At 47.8% G+C, this 20,410-nt stretch overlaps 1 protein-coding gene across 5 annotated transcripts in view; it reads right to left on the minus strand.

The window, feature by feature from the left end:
- BCL11A (BAF chromatin remodeling complex subunit BCL11A) overlaps window positions 1–20,410 on the minus strand; it is a 100,683-nt gene that overhangs the window by 14,023 nt on the left and 66,250 nt on the right. For 3 of the 5 annotated variants that reach the window (XM_036262800.1, XM_036262799.1, XM_036262796.1), the window contains exon 3: window positions 3,838–3,939. The exons of the other annotated variants lie outside the window; for them this stretch is intronic. In XM_036262800.1, the coding sequence (XP_036118693.1) occupies window positions 3,838–3,939 (102 nt within the window). The remainder of the gene's footprint in view (window positions 1–3,837; window positions 3,940–20,410) is intronic. 5 annotated transcript variants of the gene reach the window in all.

Raw genomic sequence — 20,410 nt, forward strand, 5'->3', positions numbered from 1 at the left:
CCTTAAAATCGTATTTTACCTTATAATATTCTCCTGAAACCCAGCACTCGGACCCACGCCCCATGAATGTGGCCACTGATAAATGCCGCGGTCTGTATAGCCCATCAAGGATCTCGCCTGTATCCTTTCAAAAAAACTTAACTGAGAAAAGTCCATTTTATTTTGCTGCCCGAGCTTCCTAAAATTTTGTTTACAGAGCCAGTGATGTGATCGCGTTACAATCTGTTAACACTGTGCTGTTACCCTCCCCTCTCTGCCATACATCGGGTCAGAGAGAATGGCATTTTATCTTCTAATGAGCATACAACATACAGTTTTCACTACCGCATTTTAGTATTCCCATCAACTAGATATCCTAGATCATGAGGGCAGCTAGTGTAATCATAATGTCAATGAGAAGGGCTGTTACGATTGAGACTAAAGATTACATGGAAAGAGCTGCTTTGAAACTGGTAATTATTACCAGTCCACTAATAGCAAATGATGCATTACAGTTTCCCCATAGAATCTGTATTTCACTCAGCCCATGCCAGTGTACCATATTATGTTACAGTGCTCAGATTCTAAAGTCCTAAACTGCAGTCATCAATAAATGTGTTACTTGCCATAATTTGTGAAATTACTTTGTTCATAACATCTTTGATGGTTCAGAAAGACCAGAAATGATTTCCTACGTGGCAAAATTAGGGCTACATTGATTTATTGACTTGTAAAATATAATAATATTCTTCATTTACTCTGATGAAAATCAAGTTCTCAATTTGAGAGCCTTATTGGGCAATCGAGGGGATTGTTTTGATTTAGAGCAATAAACTGAGACCTGGCCCCAAGCACAGAAACTCAGGGCATCAAAAGCAGTTAAAATGAGCTATTAGCTCACCTACCGGCTTTTATTTTATTTTATTCTATTGTATGGGAAGGAATGACCCCATTTCTAGTTTGTCAGGCAATTAAAAAGTCACATGATCGAAGCCTCTGGATTTAGAAGAACAAGGAGATCTGATGCTGGACCCCTGGCTCTACCATTCACTAGCTCGTGGCTCTGGGACAGTCATTTACTTTCTCTGAGCCTTAGGTATCCTATCTGTAAAATGAGCATAAAACAGGACCTTAAAGAATCGTGATGCTCAAATGACGGACGTATATAAAAGCCCTCTGTAAACTACTGGATCCAACGTGAATGTGAGTTTTCATTACTACCAGGCTTGACTGGTTACCTAGCGTGATGACTAACCCATATTACACACCCAGAAGGGCATCCAGAGGGAAGTCAGAATCTAGAATCCAGAATCTGGGTCTTAACCCCAAGCCAAGAGGGGCCCAGGTCACAGGAAGGCAGGAGGGGGCTGTTTAAGGACCACGACTGTGCCCATCAGCAGGGAGACCACAAGGTAAGCGCCTGGTGCTCTGAAAGCCTGGTTAAGGCAGCAGAGTGGGGTGGGAGTCAGCTTGTCTCCAGAGCTTTCTGGAACCCCACAACCCATTTCCACATACCTTGTTCTGGTCACTCCTAAACTGGTCCTGCCAGCATGGGCACCAGGAGACTAGGCACCCTCCCTTTGCAGCAAGCAAAGAAGAGAGGGGTTCCATATCAGACTCCTAGTTTCCCACCCCTCAAATCAAACTCCCTGGCCTCAGGAGGATCGTGTGGAAGGGAGAGAACTAAACTGATCCCCAGGCCAGCAGCCCTCGGCGCTCAGCTCCACCCTCCTCTCCACTGCCCCACTTCCCCACTTCCCTTCCTTCCCTCCAAGGGTGGCTCTATTCCCACAGCCAAGTGTGAGGCCCCAGGCACCCCCGGCCAAACAAGGAGCGCTCTCCCCACCCAGCACCCAGTCAGCATGTAGCAACTCGAAACCATGAGTCCAACCCCTAACTCTGCAATCTGTGACCTAACCAGGTTTAGGCCCAGCTTAGTGAGTGTGTGTTGGGGTAAGGGGGGTGCTTTTAACCCCTGCACCACCCAGCCCTCAGGACCCAAGGGCTTGTGAAATGCATACAATAACTCTTTGTTACCTAGGATTACCTGGGAGTTAACAAAAATAAACAACTGGCTTTGAATTTGGTCTCCCGGGTGCATGCCCTGCCCTGCAGACACCGTTCACAGGTCTAGTTTAGCTCCCATCTGAAAACCAGTCCCCTTTACAGCCTCAACTCCCGCTTCTTGCTCTTCCGCATTCTCTTCCAGGACACTATCCCTTTCTTTTTTTCTTTCCACAACAGGCTATTTTTCATTTACTTTTAAAATAAAAATTAAATGTCACACTTCATTTTTTCTTGAACTGCTTTTTGGTGTTTGAGGTAGAATCAGCCCTCTTCACCCCCCCTACCCATCCAACTTTTTAGCCATGCATGATTCATACTGTTTATTCCTACACAGAGAAGGAAACTGTATTACCTTCTAAAACAATATCTTTCAAAAACATTTTTATAAACATACAAATCTAAATTTCATAAAAAGTTCTCCACTTTAAAATTTGGCTTAAACAAGTAGTAGTTGGTGGTTGTGGTGGTGGTGGTGATGATGGTGGTGATGGTGGTGGTGGTGGTGGTGGTGGTGGTGATGGTGGTGGTGGTGGTGGTGGTGATGGTGGTGGTGATGATAGTGATGGCGGTGGTGATGATGGTGGTGGCGGTGATGGTGGTGATGATAGTGATGGTGGCCGTGGTGGTGATGATGATGGCGGTGGTGTGATGACAGTGATGGTGGTGGTAATGGCGGTGGTGATGATGGTGGTGGTGGTAGTGGTAGTGGTGATGATGATGGTGGTGATGATAGTGATGATGGTGGTGATGGTGGTGGTGGTGATGGTGATGGTGGTGGTGATGATGATGGTGGTGATGATAGTGATGATGGTGGTGATGGTGGTGGTGGTGATGGTGATGGTGGTGATGATGATAGTGATGGTGGTGATGATGGTGGTGGTGGTAATGGTGGTGATGATGATGGTGGTGGTGGTGATAGTGATGGCGGTGGTGATGATGGTGGTGGCGGTGATGGTGGTGATGATAGTGATGGTGGCCGTGGTGGTGATGATGATGGCGGTGGTGTGATGACAGTGATGGTGGTGGTAATGGCGGTGGTGATGATGGTGGTGATGGTGGTGGTGATGATGGTGGTGGTGGTGATGGTGATGGTGGTGATGATGATAGTGATGGTGGTGATGATGATGGTGGTGGTGGTGATGATGGTTAGTGATAGTGGTGGTGGTAGTGGTGGTATCTGAATTTTAGCAACAATGCTATGTATTTTCCCCTAAAACTAAGAAAAACAAGTAGAAAAATTTTATATATATTTTATTTTATATATACATATTTTATTATATTTTATATATACATACATACATATATAATGTACCACATGTATATAGAAAGACACCATGTTTAAATACACATGTAAATGCATATATAACATGCATGAGAATAACTTTGGAGTGAACTGACTCCCTTTGGTTCCGGCCTCTGCTAAAAATGTGTGCCACAGAATAATTCAAAGTCTTAAATGAGGCCATGGGAGTGGATGTCCAGCAATAGAATGGGCTCTGACCACACAGACATATGCAGTCATCAGCCATGGAGCCAGCAAGACCCTGGGGAGCAGACCCGCAGGGATGGGCTGCTGTCAGCTCCCGCCCTCAGGATGGAAGGAAAGAAAAGAGGGGAGGGAAAAGCTGAGTGGGGTGGTGACTGGGTGCCAAGTGAGTAATGGAATAATACATATGTGGATGCCAATCTATTTTGGAAGTAACTCCTTTCACTACTTAAAAAGGGTAATTTCCAAACTCTCATCTCTATACAACACATGGACATTTGTAGAAGAAATAATGCTCAACTTACAAATACCCTGCGGGGCATATTCTGCACTCATCCCGGGCGTGGGGATTAGAGCTCCGTGTGCAGAACGAGGGGAGGAGAGGCCCCTCCAGTGCAGAAGTTTATCTGTGAAGAAACCCAAAATCAAGCAGTAAAGCTATGAACAATGCGCATGGCAAACCACAGGATATCACATTTCAGTTCCATTAAAACAGATTAATATCATTACAACAGCCTTGCAGATAGTTAACAGGCCCAAGGCCTGTATCAAAAGAAGAGTGATGAGTGATTTCCCCCAGTTTGGTTTTATTTTTAATTTTGGTCTTTTTGAGAAAAGGAACGAGGTTTGGGTTTTGTTTTGTTTTTGTTTTTGTTTTGTATTGAGGGTGGTTCTTTCATTCATTTGCTTATTGGTTATTGTTTGATGATTGTTTTGTAATAAGATGTGTAAATAGCAAGGGGAAATTGGTAATATTATGGGTAAGCTGGTAAAATGGGAGATTTATCTGCAAGGCTGGTTAACATGCACACATTTACTTTATAGCCGAGCCCCAGAAAAACCAATATGCCAATAGGAAATGAGTGGGTTTGTGGATAATTCCTTCTCAAACAGAGTCCCACTCTGCCTCCCCTCACCCACTGCCCCCTCTCTCCCCATGCTGTATTTATGACAGCACTTTCAGTGACAAGGAAACCTTAGGCATTTCAGGACTTAGCTGAGCCACACTCCAGAGCCCATCAGTGGAGTCCATATAGACACACAGCAGTGGAGAATAAAGATGAGACTTCTGGGGTTAAAATAACTTTGGCTAGTTCTCACCATGAGTGGAAGAAATCCTCCCATTAAATGACGGAGAGAACCAACATTCCAATAGAGCAGCACCCAGGAAAAGTGACCCATCTTCTCCATCTACTGCACTTTGGTGCACTCTGGTGAGGAAAAGTGACTTCTCACACCAATAAACACAAATCTAGCAGTAAACCAAGCAAGCATCTCTAGCACTGAACATTTTGTGAGAACGGAACTATCTGCTTTGTGCAACCTGGGGGTTACACGGCTTATGTGGTGAGTTGCCAGCTCTCCTCGGTCCACCTTGAGCTAACCAAGCACCAGAGGTCACCTTGAGGCAGAGTGGAGGGCAGATGGAGCAGGGGATGCTCAGGGTGTTCTAGAGGTTTAAAGTTGTGACGACTGGGGGAGGCAGGAGAGGAGAAAAACAGACTTTGATGGTGAGTGAAGAGTATGTTTTCCATTAGCTTAATAGTAAGAGCACTTAGAAGTGTTGTTGTTATACTCTAGGACAGCAGGCCTCCAGTGTAAAATACATCCTGTTCTCCTTCCATAGATCACATTACCAAGAACAGACAGGGCAGTCCTTTCACGAGGGCCTTGTGGGTGACAGCGGCGTGTGGCTCAGGGAAGCGCTCACACGATGGCATGTCTGCTGGTTCCAGGACTGCAAAGAGAGCCACTGGGAACCTCCGCAGCCCACGGCCACCTGCAGAGGCCAGCCCTCCTCTCTGACCCCAAACCAAGGACCCAACACAGAATGAACCAGCAAAAGTAGGACTGGACCAAAAAACTAAGTGTGTCTTCATTGGACTGTTTATGTGAAATGAACTGAGAGCGTGGGGTAGAATTAACTTCACATTTATCATAGTGTTTTTCATGAGAAATCTGAGAATTCATGTTTGCACCTGTACTTGCCTCAGCATTTTAGTAAGTGTTTGTCATCAAGACTAAAACCTTTTTCTTAGGCGACCGCACAACTGAGGTACGTACCTCTGTGACCCCAGCATAAAAAGCAACAAGGTACTTGGACTTTGTGAGGAATAGACAGGGAGAGTCTAATTTCAAATTCCCTGCCACCCACTCTGGACAGAGACCCTGAGGGACCTCAAAAGGCCTCCAGCAAGAAATGGGAGGACGTTCACCTGACCCAGGCTGGCCCTTGCATGTGCTCTGGCTGGCAGGCCTGTCCCAAGCTGGTGGCCCTGAGCAAGCTGAGCTTCAGGCAGAGCCTGGCGTGTCCTCCAGAGCCAGGCCATGTGGCACCAGCGAGGGCTCATCCAGGAGAGCACGGAGTTATCTGGCACCAAGGTTTGGTTTGGTTTGGTTTTTGCTTTTTTTGAATTGTAAAACACCTAAGAGATCATCAAACCCATGCCTTCATTTTACAGATGGGGAAACTCAGGCCTTGAGAAGTGAGGGACTGACCCCTGCTGTACTGATGGTTAGCTACAAAGTGAAGGTCAGAATGAGCCTCCTGGCTCCCCGTCCGGTGCTCTTTCCTGGGATATCCATCCATCTCCTCCCTCTGCCCATTCCTGCCCTGGTCTTCACTCACCAAGAAGTGCCGGGGAGGAGGGCTCTCCTTTTCCTGACCCATTAGGAGAAACAAACTCAGATTCTTAAGGAAGAGTCCAGCCCAGAGGTGTCAAGTGGGCATTTCAAAAGGTCCAAGTGAACTGACTTGGTTTCGGAATTAAGAACTAACACCTGATCTGCTTCCTGCGACTCCTGGCTCACACCCAGGGTTTCCACCTCTGCCTCTGCTTCCCCTGCAGTTAGCAGGCTGAAGGGAAATGAGCCTGTAGGCCTCGCAAGCCACCGACGTCGTCTTTGTGAGACGGACTCGTACCTAACTTTCTCTCCGTCAGGAAGAGTGCCAAAGCAAAGGCAGCGGGGAGCCCCAGCCGACTCTGCCGCCTCCCCCCCGAACACATCCACAGCACTCTCCTTGGTAAGTAGAACCGACATTCCCACAGGAACTGGAGATGCTAACTGTTAATAGCCTCCCTAGGGTTTCACTTCTTGCTATGATGCTTTCAATTATTTCATCACAGTTTAGGCGGAGCAAAGCCTCACAATTAATGCTTCTAAGCATCACACTAACGTGCAGCTCTGCCTTTCGGGCCACCCCTGGTGGAAGGCTTCTCCCACCTGCATTTTCATTCTCCCCAGGGAGAGATGGGCTCGGGTGGCTGGCTGGGAAGTGGGTGGTGCAGCTATGCCTTCTTTATTTCCTTGGTGGTACTCTCAGGGCAGGGGTTCTCAACGTGCAGACCCAGGCCCAGCATCAGCACCACCTGGGACTTGTTGAAAATGCACATTCTCAGGCCCCAACTCAGACCTGTGTTTAATAAGCCCTCCGAGTGATTCAGCTGCACAATCCAGTTTAACAAGCCACATCTTCGGGTAAGGGGAGGCACAGACACTGGAAGCTCTGATGTCCCCCTGGCAGAGATCCTTGGGCTATGAGGCTGCTGTCCCTTCTGTCTGGGAACCACTTCCTTTAGGACTGGGACAGTCAGATATAGAGCAAGCTTGGGAAATCCCTAAGGAGCTCTCCATGTGGAGTCCGAGCCACCCCCTCTCCCCCTTGACAGGGACGGAAAACAGGCCCTGACTCTCCAACAAGTAGGGGACACTCTTTGCATAAGACAACATCCAAACCTGCTCGTGCCAGGCAGGTGGTGTCCTCACTGCTTCCATAAAAGCTGCAATGCCCGAGGATGCCGTTGTGGCACACTGTACGGATGGAGCAAGAACTGGACTCTCAAAGGTGATGTGTGGCCTGCTTCTGAATCAACCTTTTACATGCCCTGATTCCTCCGGGGAAAGGTGTTTTAACCTGTTCTGTTTCGTAACAGTCTCTACAGACCCAGCATCTCCACCTGGGGCCTCAGACACACCTTATGCATTGTTAGGTTGCAATGTTTCCTTACGGCTGAATAAAAAATAATGAACCTTATTTTTCAGGTCTCATTAAAAATAGGCAACACATTGGGAAAGGTTTTGATTTAATGCTGCACCTCGGTCTCTCTACATTTCTACCTACACTGAGTACCAACTTGTGATGCAGAGCCTCTATAAACCTGGTTGGATATCCCTGGAACCTAAGATCACTAAGTCAAGTTGTAGGTTTCCTCAAGAACATCTCAAAGATCTCTTTTATAAGTGATATACTATTTGTTTCTGAAACCAATGTGGGTGGGTAATACATCCACAGTACTGTCACTAACCAATAAGTAATACTGCTAATCTACAAATGTTGCCCAAACAGCTGAGCACAAAGCATCATTTCCAACACACTTAGTGAATGCCCTGGGTGCCCAACTTTTATTAGGAATTAAAACCCAGGCCTCTCTAGGACTACATAAATGTATAGATGTTTGCTTTCACTAAAAGGTATGTGTGGTGGCTCTGGCCCATGTGGCTCAGTTGGCTGGGCATCATCCCGTGCACGGAAAAGTTGCTGGTTGATTCCTAGTCAGGGCACATGCCCAGGTTGCAGCTCGGTCCCCAGTAGGGGGAGTGCAGGAGGCAGCCAATCTATGTTGCACTCTCACATCAATGTTTCTCTCTCTTCCCCTCTCCTAAAAAAAAAAAAAAAAAATCAATAAACTATTCTTTTTTTTTTTAACATATATGTATGCATATATTTTTTTCTCAAACATATATTTTTAGATAACCTCCCTTTTTTTCCAATGAGAGGGGGCATAAAAGAAGGCAAGTTGTCCCCAAGTGGAATGGCTACCTTCTGAAGCTTGGGGAATGGCTACCTTCTGACATCCACGTTGGGTCTTCAAGAAGAGAATGGATGACAAACCACCATGATAGGGAGGGATCTTTATATTGGTGACAGGCCAAAATAAAGGACTCTTACTGCCCCTTCTAGCTCCAAAATTCTCAAGTCTCCTCCCCACCCAACCAGTAGCCAACTTCTAAACTACACTTAAAATGCATCCTGGAAGTTTGTAAAACTCCCTGAAAGAACCAATTCCAGTTCTATCAATACTACTGGGTCCAACTCACAAAAATAACAACAGAACAGCTAGTCTGGGCTAGAGGCTTCTTTAACCAAAATCAAATCCACTGAACATCATTCTAGCTCTTGACCTCCCGTTTATGATAGATATCAGCTCTCCTTCTCTCTAAGATTCTGAGACTTATCAGTCTTACAGAGCAAACACAGGTATGCCTCTGTCTTGAGTCATGTCACTCTAAAAGGAAAGTGCACCAACTTTATCACTGCTAACAGACTTCTTAATTAACCTTCCGATGTTGTCAAAATCACTTTTCTTTTCGTTCTAGAAATGAACATTTCCATGAGCATTTTTTCCATCACTGCTTCTTTACTAGTGAAGGTGTTACTGAATCGTGATGGTCTTTTAAAGTATATCCTGTACAAATGGAAACAAGGGAGAGTTCTGGAGACCTCACATTACAGAATTTCCTTGCTGAAACTTGGTCATGGTTCTTACATTCCTTGAGACTTCAACGACTTTCACAACTTTAATTTCATCACTCGTTTGAAAACTCATTTTCCTTTTTCACTAATTCTGTCCTCTCAGAACTTTGATTATCCAAACAGCTGGTTACTAACTTCACCTCTGAAGAGTTCTCACCCTGTGCATGCACTCTATGAGGGGGGATGGAGAGATGTCATCTTTCATGCTCCTTGATCTATAAAAGTGCAAGAAATGCATGCCACCAATCTGTCAGACCTAAACAAAATGTTCTGCAATCTGTGTCTTTAACATAAGCAAAGCACGTAATTCAAAAAAAAAAAAAAAAAAAAAAAGAACTAGGCTTTTCTGAAGAATAACTAAGCCAGAGACATTGTGTTCCATCTTCGTGTTGAAATGCAGATTTCCCACTAAAAGGCAAATCCTTCATTTCAAAAGGTTGAATAGGATGGTACTTTAAAAAAGAATTCCAGCTGGTTAAATTTAGGGTGTTGAAAAAAGTTCACTCCAGTAATATTCTTTGGCTCTAGGCCAAAGTATTTTCACTTGATCGTGAATTAGATAAATTTTTATTACACGTTACGCTTTTGCCTTAGAATGATAGAACTTATTGAGGAGACTGGAAGGGCAGCTGCATAAAAAGACAAATTGTCTTAGGTCAGTTTTTTTGTTTCTTTAACTGTGTACTTCACTATGCAAAACGTGTGTGCCCAGGATACATTCCAGTCACTCATTCTTTCATGCACATATTCAACAACTAGTTACCAAACGCCTATGATGCCCAAGCAGTGGGCTAGCCTCTGGTTGGCAAGAGAAAACTCGGACTCAGACGGCAGGGGCCGTCATCTGGTAGAGAAGACAAGGCCAGGACAGAACTTGCTCTACTCCGCTGTGGAAAGTGTGTCGCCAGAGAGGCACAGATACACCGCTAAGGACATTGAAAGGAAGAAAAAGTACTTCCATTTGGAAGAGGGAGAGTGGCATGAGGGAAGAAGTAACTTAGGAACCAGACCTAGAGAGCCCAGAGGAAGGACTTTCTAGACAAAAGAAAACACAGGTATAGATGCCCAAAGAGAAGCACAGCCCAAGTGCACAAAGCAAGCGGGGCCCAACGGGTATAGTGACATTTAAGTAAAGATATTGTACATTGATTCATTCAGTTGACAACAGAGGACACGGGCACCTAAATGGCCCTCTGAGGACTTCTGTGAAGTCTTCTGCTTTCCCAAGGTCATATTTTCAAATACCGTATTTTCTTAAAATAAGGGGTACAGCTATGTGGACTCCTGTGAAACTCTATGAAAGTTCATCTGTCCTGCTTGGTTTCCCCCCACCTCGATCTTCTTCCCCCTGAAGAATGGTGGGTGGTCTCCTAGGGCCCAATTCACTGTTTTATCCCCAGTCAGACAAACAAGTGTTGATAGCCATGTTCTTTGCAATCCTGCCTCCCTGGCTTAAATAATCTATTTCAGATGTATCAGTGCCGGTTTCAGATGGGCTTATGCTTGCTGACACCTTTTCAACAAATGACTGTGCAAGAAATGTGGACATTTTCCTACACTGCTTTGTCTCTTCAGTCATCCCCACGACATTCCCTCCAAAATGTCCTTCTTCCTTCTTCTCCTCCTCCTCCACAGGGAGGGTGGGGTCCTCTTACAGTGATTGAGTCCTTATTTGAAAACTCTGTGCATGATGATGTGTGCGTGCATTTGAGTGTGTGTGTGTGTGTGTGTGTGTGTGTGCGCGCGCGCGTGCACGCAGGTGCATACAGGCTTGCCTCTACCCAAGATATTTTTCAGGTTATTTGTGGGGATTTGGGAACGATTTCTAGAGATGCCCTTGCTCAGTGTATTGTCCCCCGAGTCCCACAGACCCTCACTCTCCAGACTGTTCTCTTCCCTTAGGATGTCAGGGATGCATTCATTCCTCTGGAGAGACTGCAGGACCAATCAGGAATCTAGGTTCTTCAGGCCCAGCTCCGCCAGTAGTTCATGACCCTGAGTAACTCTCTTCCCTTTTCTGGCCCTAAGTTTTCTCATCTTTAAAAAAAAAAGAGAGAAGACTGGCTAAGGTGGATGGCTTCACTTTCCTCTCCCCCATACCAGCTGTAGGCTCCTTGAGACAAGAGGTAAGGCAGGAGACTTGGACTCAGGTAAGAGACCTACCATGGGCCATCCCAGACACCATCCTGGATGGGCCGATGCCCCTTGTGCACTTACAGAGATCGGGAGGGACCTACAGACCTGCATGGGCTGGGTTCTGCCCCAGGTTCATTCTCAGATTCAGAGTGCAAGCCTCTTGGGGCATAGTCTTGCAAAGCTCACCTGTCTGGGTGTCAAGGAGGAAACCTACATGGGTCCTGAGCCAAAGAGTCTGAGGGTCAGAGAGAACCAGGAAGAAACTTCCCACAAACTCAGGCTAAATGTCAAGGGGAAAGGTCTCTGCAGCCGGTGCCAGGAGGCCGGTGGAGAAGCTCGGCCTCGTGCCAGAGCCTGGCACCCACTGCTCACAAGGGCTCCTGGAGGACTCTAGAAAAAGCCCAAGTTCTCACCCAGCCACCCCAAACCAGGGAGGCAAGTCCCCAGCGTCCTGTGGTCCCTGCCCTCCACCTCGCGACAGGTTCCTGGAAAGCCGTGTGTAAAATGGGTTTCTGTAAAGTGAATCACATTTGCTAACGGACGTAATTTCAGAGCTGTTTCATCACCCTTCCAGGCTCATCGAAAATTGGCAGGGCTTCTAACATTTTACCTTTTAAGAGCTTCTTCCTCCACCCCCTCCCCAACCTCACTGTCAAGTAGTTAATGATCTGTAAACAAACACTTTAAATTCAGTGGGGGAGCTCACTATTTAAAGGAACCCTGTGGCGAAACCTTTTGAAAAGTTAACAATCTTTCTGTAATGTGAAAAATCACCCTCTAATTGATCCGTTTCCATTGGTGACATTTGTGTGTGTGTTGGGCTTTCTTAAGGTGAGGCTCACAGGCAACAACACCTCGGTGGTTAGAAGAGATGAGGGACAGAAGCTGACCTGGGCGCATTTCCTCACCCAGTTGTCGAAGATGCCACTCCCGCCTCTCTACCCTACCTGAGGAATGGAGAAGGGTGGAAAATCGGTCCTAGACACCTGGAACGCTTTGAAAATTACAGGGGCTTCTCCTGATTTAAGTATCACTGGATGCTGGGGAATGAGCATTTCCAGCTGAGCGGATGAACAGGCGTGTGGGCTGCCAATCAAGATGGCTCCCATGAGACTGACCATTTGCTTGGCAAACGTTTAACTCTGATAACACCAGCCAGGGCAGCGGAGGACGGTCTATCAATGCCAACAGAACATGCAACTCCCAAATTCCTCTGAAGAGGCCACCCCAAGCCTTTTTATCTGTGTCAACTCACAACAAATGTAATTTATGCCTTTCTATCACCATTTTCATCAGTCTCAAGAAAATACCAGAATAAGCTTCCAGAAAACCAAGTTCACCATTTATAAAAAGACCCTTGATGTTTTCAGGTGTTCTTGGCGTTGTGGAGGACACCAGCCAGGGTGGGGACAGGGGTGCTGCTGGAGGGACAGGGACAGGAGGCTGGAAGGTGGCAGCAGGCCCCGGCAGCCCTTCCCCCGAGGGCCCAGAGGAAGGGGAAGGCTGCGCCACCCTCCAGGCCTGGCCTCCGAGGGAGGCTCTGCCTGCTTCCCAAAGCCTCTCGCTCCCATTGGGCACCGCGGCAGTCCTGCGGGATGAGGTAAGGTGCCATCCTCGCCTCCCCAGCGCCCAGATGGCAGATCTCAGGAGCGTCCTAGAGGTCGTGAGGGCAGGGCAGGAACTCGGGGTCCTGCCTGCCTTCTCGGGGACCAGGCTGGGCCTTTCCTCACCGCTCACCTGGGGCTGGGTCCGGCCCGGCATGCGTCTCCCAGACACGAGCTTGCCCTCCTGGGGCTCGAAAGTGGTGTGTGCACTGGGGGAAGGGGGAAGACGCACTCCGCCGGCCTCGTGCCCTGTGACCATCTTGGCCAAGAGATTCTTAGAACTAGAACTGGCCATTTTCCAGAATGAAAACCTATTATGTCCTATTGGTTAACACAGAACTGCTCCGAAATTATGAGAACTAATTTAAGGCTTCAAAGCTCCACACACTTAAAAAAATGGTCTAGCAGGTCAGGCTCCGACATTTCTTCAGGAAGAAATCTAGGCTGCCCTCTCGCCTGAGGTGAGATTGAATGGAGGGTTCTGGGGCTGGGAGGCCAGGCCTCGTCCCCAGGCAGCCAGGCCTCGTCCCCAGGCAGCCAGGCCTTCCTTCAGGAGCAGGCCTCTGCCTGCCCACGCGCCCCTCCGGCTTCCCCACCGTCCGCCGCCCCTCAGCGCCTCCCTCCTCGACACCCAGCGCCCGTCGGGCCTCAGCCCTACCTCGCAGACGGAGTCCCACAGAACAAAGGCGAGGCAGACGTAGCCTATTTATTTGAGGCCTATTTTCTTGGCTTCCTAATTATTTTCCTGGCTTTTTACCCAATTTCGGATCCTTCGTTTATGCCACTTACCAACCTGGAAAGAATTTCCTGAATAAAAAAGAAATGCCCACATGTATAATCTATACTCATTCGAGAGGCCCCATCCAGCCACAGAATGGGTGCTGCTGGCTGTTCTCGGGTTTACTAACTCTGTTCATTCTATGGGGCGACACCCACAGTTATCAGACAACACCCCCTCCCCAGCTCCTCAAGCCAAGAACACACCGGCTCGGCTCCTTTCCTTGCACCGGACAGGTCCGCGGGGGACTCGGCTCGTGGAGACCCGGCCTCCCTGCGCAAAGGTCCACGGCCCCCCCCTTCTCCACAGGCACCAAAGGGGCTGCTAAGGGAACCCCACACGATAGAGGGGACCCCAGGATCGCTTTTCATTTTGAACCTGAGTCAATGAGATTCTTCCATCAGGATCGCTTACGTCTACTCGGAACAGGGCACACCACTCTCCCTAACAAGCCCCTCAGGCTGAAATCCTTTTGCTTCCAGAACCTCCACTTTCGACTGCTGGGTAGAAAGCCCCATCTGTCACTGGCCCACAGATCTCCGCCGCCGCGCTCCCACCCTGTCAGGCAGTGGGGAGTGTGGACAGCAGGGCTGACACCATTTCAAAGAGGCCGGCCAGGCAAGAACCGTCCTGTAGTCCTGCCCCGCTCCGATGCAATAAAACGTCTTTTATCAGTGTAATTCAAGGCAAAGAGTCAAGGGTCTGTCACCATTTTAAAGAGGCTTATTACATGGCCACAAAAATTTGCCTCAGGCTCAAACCTGGCATGTAAGGTATCAGCGTGGGACAGGTTCTTTTGATTTTATTTTATTTTCTTACAAAATCCGAAAATGAAACGCTTCTGTCCCTCCCTTCCACCAACCGTTTTTTGATTTATGGAGAGGAGGAAAGAAATCTGAAGTTGACAGGTTGGGACAACTCCACTCAGCTTTCTTACTCAAAAGCTGCTTTTGTTAAACCATACTTTGCATTTATGGCCTGCGGCTCTCGGCGGACGGGCTCCTCCGGCGCGGAGCAGGCTGTGGACTTCCCTGGGAGACCCTGCCAAGCCTCCTGGGGGCACTGACGTTCAGGGGGCAGGGGGACACATGGGCCCCCGGTTAGACAATGGACAGGATGGCAAGGACATGCCACTCTGTCCCCGCTCCTCACTACATTCGGGGTCCGGGGCTCCCTGTGGTCAGCACGTGTCCACCAGCGCTGGCTCCCCAGCTGCAGAGTGCAGCCCTTCTGGGAACCACGTGTGTCCTGTCCACCGCTCATCGCCCACGTTCTGGGAAAGAAGAGCCCGCAGTAAATATTCAGAAAGCCGGGGCTGTTCGGTGGACTTTCCTCCTGCTGGTGAGCCGCTTATCCTACGTAACCCAGCTGGAAGGACGGCCACGGAGCCAGCGGGGACCTGGGGAACCGTCCCTTCCTGAAGCCACCGAGGTCTCTTCAGTAAATGATTCACTAACCAAGGAGCCTCCAGGTCAGCCTTGACCCAAGACATGATTACAGCCCCCTGAGCATGGCTGCCGGCCCATCAGTTCACGGTAGTTTTGGCACTCTGTAATTGTGTATTTACTCAATGGTTGTTATGGACAATCAGGTTAATAATTCACTTTCCAAATGCCGTGTAATTACACAGAAGAGTTACACTAGATGTCAAATTTCCTCAAGTCTTCTGATGAATTGGTACCAATTACCTAGTCTGGGTCCCTTTCCTCTCCTTCCATCAAATTTTTTTGTAGTAATCCCCCTCCACACCACACTTTCCTCTGTTCTTACCCTCTACTACACCCCTATCTTTTTGACCCAAGAGAAAGAATAGAGTGAAGTCCTTCAGTTCAAATAATCCTATTTAGAACCCTTAGTTTTGCTGCATTAAAAAGGCTTTAAAATAAGGCCAAAGAGCTATCCCCGGGAGGAGCAGTACAGGCCGGCTGGACAATCTCATCTGCCTACCTGCCTCAGATGCAGGACGACACCTGAGCCACCCCCCTCTCCTCGCCCAGCCCAGTGGCGGCCGGGAAGGAACCCAGGGACTGGCGAGGGCCCTGGAATGTGGAACCACATGGGCTTAGGAGACAACCCTGGCAGAGTCCACGCCTGCATGGGGCATGCTAGAGGGTATGCAGAGAGAGACATGTGCACCCTGAAAACAAAACTGAGGCAGGGATCCTAAGAAAAGCAAAAACAGCCAGAACCCAGGGCCTCCTCTCTGCCTCCAAGGGCCCTTCGCACCTCTGCTCTGTGGTTTTAGCACCCTACACCTCACCCACCACAAGCATACAACCTGCTTTCAAGAGTCAGAGCAATTTCTGCTCCCCAGTACGACAGTGTGGTCAGCTGACCCGGATCACCCCACAAGCTGCGGGGCCTGGCACGGAAACCAGGCAAGACAAGGGTGCTTGCGCACAGCTGCTGGAGGAGAGGGGACAAAGGTGACGGGGCTGTCCACAGCCAGCTCCTGGCTAAGAATGACTGCAGCTGAGAGAATGTCTTCAACTTAATGGCTGTGATTTTTTTAAGTCATTTTTTTTTTATGTTCCACCCCGACATCTTTCTGTCTCCCACCCACTCCAACACACACAACTCAGGGTTCTAGTATTCTAAAAGGCACTGGTTTGGTTTGTTTTTTCACAGGTAAGATTAATTTTCCAACTGACCCCCAATACATTTCTGTTATGGTGGGAAGTGAACTGGGAAAAGCCTGGCCAGACAGCCAGCCCCACAGAAAATTCCTGAACTCAGGAAATCCATCGAGATAGACAATGTCTCCTGAACCTCCAGCCCATTCGAACCTTGGTGTCAAAACAATGCAAATGGACTCATTTTTCCCAGCTAAGGGCTTGGCTGCCACTCTCAGATCCAACATGCCCGCTGGTCAGGGGCCCTCCTGTCGGCCAGAGTGGGGACAGACGGGTAATCGGGGACCGTTCCACCTAAAGTTTAGCTTGGTTGGCATTTTTGTGTTTTTATTCAGGTTGTGGTTTCTTTTCCCCCATTTAAAAAAAAATATGGAAGTGTATTTGTTTCCTGTGCGTGGACAGAAGAAGGGTGCGCAGTGGAGGAGGTGTGTGGGGAGCGGGCTGATAGATGGAGCAGGGCCGAGAATATGCGGAATCAGAGAAAAGTGAGAAATGGAGCCTTTTCTTGGCTTCCAAACAGTTGTAATTTCTACCGCCACGGCTTAGATCCTGGGCACCAGGCATGGAGAGTGGGACAGGGGCATGTGACAACTTTCGAACGACTCAGGATCTGGCATTTAAATCCACAGGAAACGAGAGAAAGAGAGGGACTTCTTATTTATAGATGTGCAGATGAACTGAATGAGATAACCAAAATGCACTTCTCGTGTATCTAAGGAGCAATTCCATTTTCTGACTTGGAAAGTGTCCCATAATTGAGTATCACCCGACCCCAGCAGCACGCTGCATCCCAAGGTTAAGATCAGCTTCCTGAAAACCGGGCAGAAGGCTGCTGCTTTGGTGGTAGCTCAAGAATTCTCCTTTGAAGGACAAGTTGGTAGCACACTACATTTAACTACATTCAGTTCATCTGATTATACAGTGCCTTGCTTTCTAGAATATGTAATCATCTCTTTCTGATGACATTTTAAATGTCCAACTAGACAAATAATTGCAGCAATAATTGATAGCAGAGTCAAGCAGGAAGATCACTGATTGGCAGAGTCCCCACTGAAACAAATCTTTCTTTCAAATGTTACAGAAATGATGCTTAAACCTAACTTTTGCTGATAAATGCTCAAAATCTGATTTACTGATAAAGGCTCTGCAAGAAAACCTGCACTTCAGCCTGTGATTACTTGGTGAGCTGTTTGAGAAGAATCAGGCAGAGTGATTTGTATTCTTATTTCCCATGAATAATTGCAAGGGTAGTGCGGGTAGTTTGGGGAGAATCAACACGGGCAAGAGAAGTGTGGCTCCGGCGCTGCACATCCTGAACAATGCTGGCAGCCGTCACGTTCACAGCCCTTCCCCTCGAAAGTGCAGCCCCGGTAGAGAAATGGTCCAAGGTGGGGGAGGCACACACACAGAAAGGAAGACACACAGAAAGGAAGACACACAAATGTTCAGCTCCGCTCAGGCCCTTGAAAACTGGTTTAAATCAATGCCTCAAACGGGACTCCAATTCCCCTGCCCTGTGCCAAGAGCCCCGGACGTGGTCAGGAGGCCAGAGCTCAGACAAACCCAAGTGACCTCAGGCAAGTCCCTGGAATCCACTTCCATCTACTTCGGCCTCAGTCTGTTTCTTCATCCCAATCGATTGTCTGTATCCTGGGTTCTGATTGTAATATTCAAGTTGTTACAGTTTGGGGAACTGCTTTCAACAACTCGGACCCTGTGGAATGCTGCTATGGTCAGAAATAACTCACGGAGGATGCTTGCCTCTGGGAAACAGCACATCGACGAGCTGGCGTATTAGCGGACAGATGGATCGGAAGGCTTCAGCCAGCAGCAAAGCTAGAATTCAGAGGTGGGGGTCTCCGCCTTTGCCCAAAGCACTAGAATGAGCATATCCTTTCGTTTTTCCACTACATTCTTTTTCTCTTGTTGTTCTTTATTTCTTTTCTTTTTTTCCCCCAGGGTGAGGTGCTTTTTCACCCCCATTGAATCCGAACCATTACAGGTAAGTTTGTTTCCTAGCTTCTGTTAAAAATCAGAAGCTTGTTAGATGTAATGATTATCTGCGCCGACACTTACGTGTGAGGGGGCTTGTCAAGCAGATTTACTCTAATTTAGAGCTCCTCCGTGCATTAGAAAGCCCTCAGATCTTCTGCAAACTCAGGTCACTATCGACAGCCCATGCTTTTGATGCTTTGCCTGTGACAGTTGTTGGGCTGCCCTTCGAGGAGCTGGCAGCGTTGCCCAGACTCTGACAGTGTCAGAAAATGCAGTCACCATGGCTGCTTCGCAGGAAGTTACACGCGAGGTGACTGTCCGCACACAGCCAACAAGACTGATGAAATCTGCATCCACATTCAGCTAAAAATAGCTCCACTTTCAATCCCTCTCTTCTCTCTTCCATTTTGCTTCTCCTTCTCACCTCTCTTCTCCTGTCTTCCCATCATCTTTCTAGCATCTCCCTTCTCTCCCCTTCCTTCCCTTTACCCTCCACAGCCACCGGGGCCTCTGCTACTGAACATGGTCGTGTTCACCAGAGAGGGAAGTAGGCCTCGCAGATGAACCAGGTTGCTTTTCATTGACACAGCAGTGATTGTGGAACAGACACTCTCCCCCCTCCTGCAACAAAATGCTTCCTGTTTCGCTGTGCCAGTCAGCAGCTGCACCTGCGAGGTGGAGGTCAGGCCTGGACTTCCAGCCACGCTCACATGTTTTTCTCTTAAGGGAAGGGGGACCTTGAAGGGGGAGAAAAAGGGAGGAGGCAGAAAGGAAAGGTTAACAACACAAGCAAAAACGTGTACGGGGCTGAGGTTGTCCACCCTTGTCACCATTCCAATAAAAGACCTCAAAATTATAGGAAGTCTCACTTAGTCATAGCTTATTAGAACATATGTGCTTGGAGGAAGGGGGCAGCAGTGATGTGTCCATGACTATGTGTGAGTAAACTTGTGTTTATTTCATCAAGTTCATTCAAATTTAATCAAGTTCAAGCCAAAAAGAAATCCTGTGTGGCACTTGACTGAGACTTGGCCAAATCAGAGACCGGTATTTAAATCAAAATCAGAACTATAAACACTATTTGCACGCACCCCCACAACAACAACAGGCACAGCCCTGGAAGAACCAGCTATCCCTTGCCACCACAGTTTCCAAGTTGACTCATTTCACCAGGCCAAATCCCAAGTCCCTAAGCAGAACCAATTCTTCCTTGAGGCCCCTACAAACAGATGCAGGAGACTGTGGGTACGGGGAATCTGGCCTGGCAGTTGCTGGCTTATGAAATGCAATGTGGACTTGTGGAATACTATGCAGCTGTGAAAAAGAAGGATCTCTTACCCTTTGCAACAGCATTGATGAACCTGGAGATTATCATGCTAAGTGAAATAAGCCAGTCGGAGAAAGACAAATATCACATGATCTCACTTATATGTGGACTCTAATGAACAAAATAAACTGATAAGCAACATAGGTCCAGAGACATGGATGCATGTAACAGACTGACAGATCTCAGAGGGAGGGGGTCTTGGGGGGACGGGAAGAGATTAACCAAAGAATTTATATGAATATATGCATAGCCCATGGACACAGACAATACTGAGGTGAAGGTCTGGAGTAGAGTAGGAGATGGGTGGAGGTGGGCAAAGGTGGGGGATGGGGGACATCTATAATACCGTCAACAATAAATAAATACATAAATAAATGAAATGCAGTGCAATGGGGTGGGATGCCATAGGCTAGAATTCACACAAACCCAGATTAGCTAAAGTCATAGCAATTGGGCAGGGCAGAGCAAGGTGACCCCAGCAAAAATCCCAAGGACAGCATCCTCAACAGTGAGTGCTAACCCCAGCAGGCGCCATGCCTCCACCCACATCCTGCTGCTGACAGCTGGGTCATTGGCCTCCAGACCTCAGTCCCAGGAGAGCTCTTGGTGCCTTTAAGCTAACTTGATAAAAACAACAACAAATAAAACCAGAATTATTTAGATCTTGCCTGTGAGGAAAAAATAAAGAAAATCCTAGACCTGAAAAATAATGTGAAAAGTGGCAAAAACCAATCAACTCATTTCAAAAGAAAAACCCTCCATCCAACGTCACAAACTGCTGAATATTGGGTTCCTTGGAAGCTGTCCCAGCAACCTAGATATGAGAAACTACGCTTGCTATTCTGAGGTGAGAAGTGAAGTTGCCTTTC

Source organism: Molossus molossus, unplaced genomic scaffold (genome assembly GCF_014108415.1).
Source record: "Molossus molossus isolate mMolMol1 unplaced genomic scaffold, mMolMol1.p scaffold_m16_p_15, whole genome shotgun sequence".
In the NCBI taxonomy this organism is placed as follows: Eukaryota; Metazoa; Chordata; class Mammalia; order Chiroptera; family Molossidae; genus Molossus; species Molossus molossus.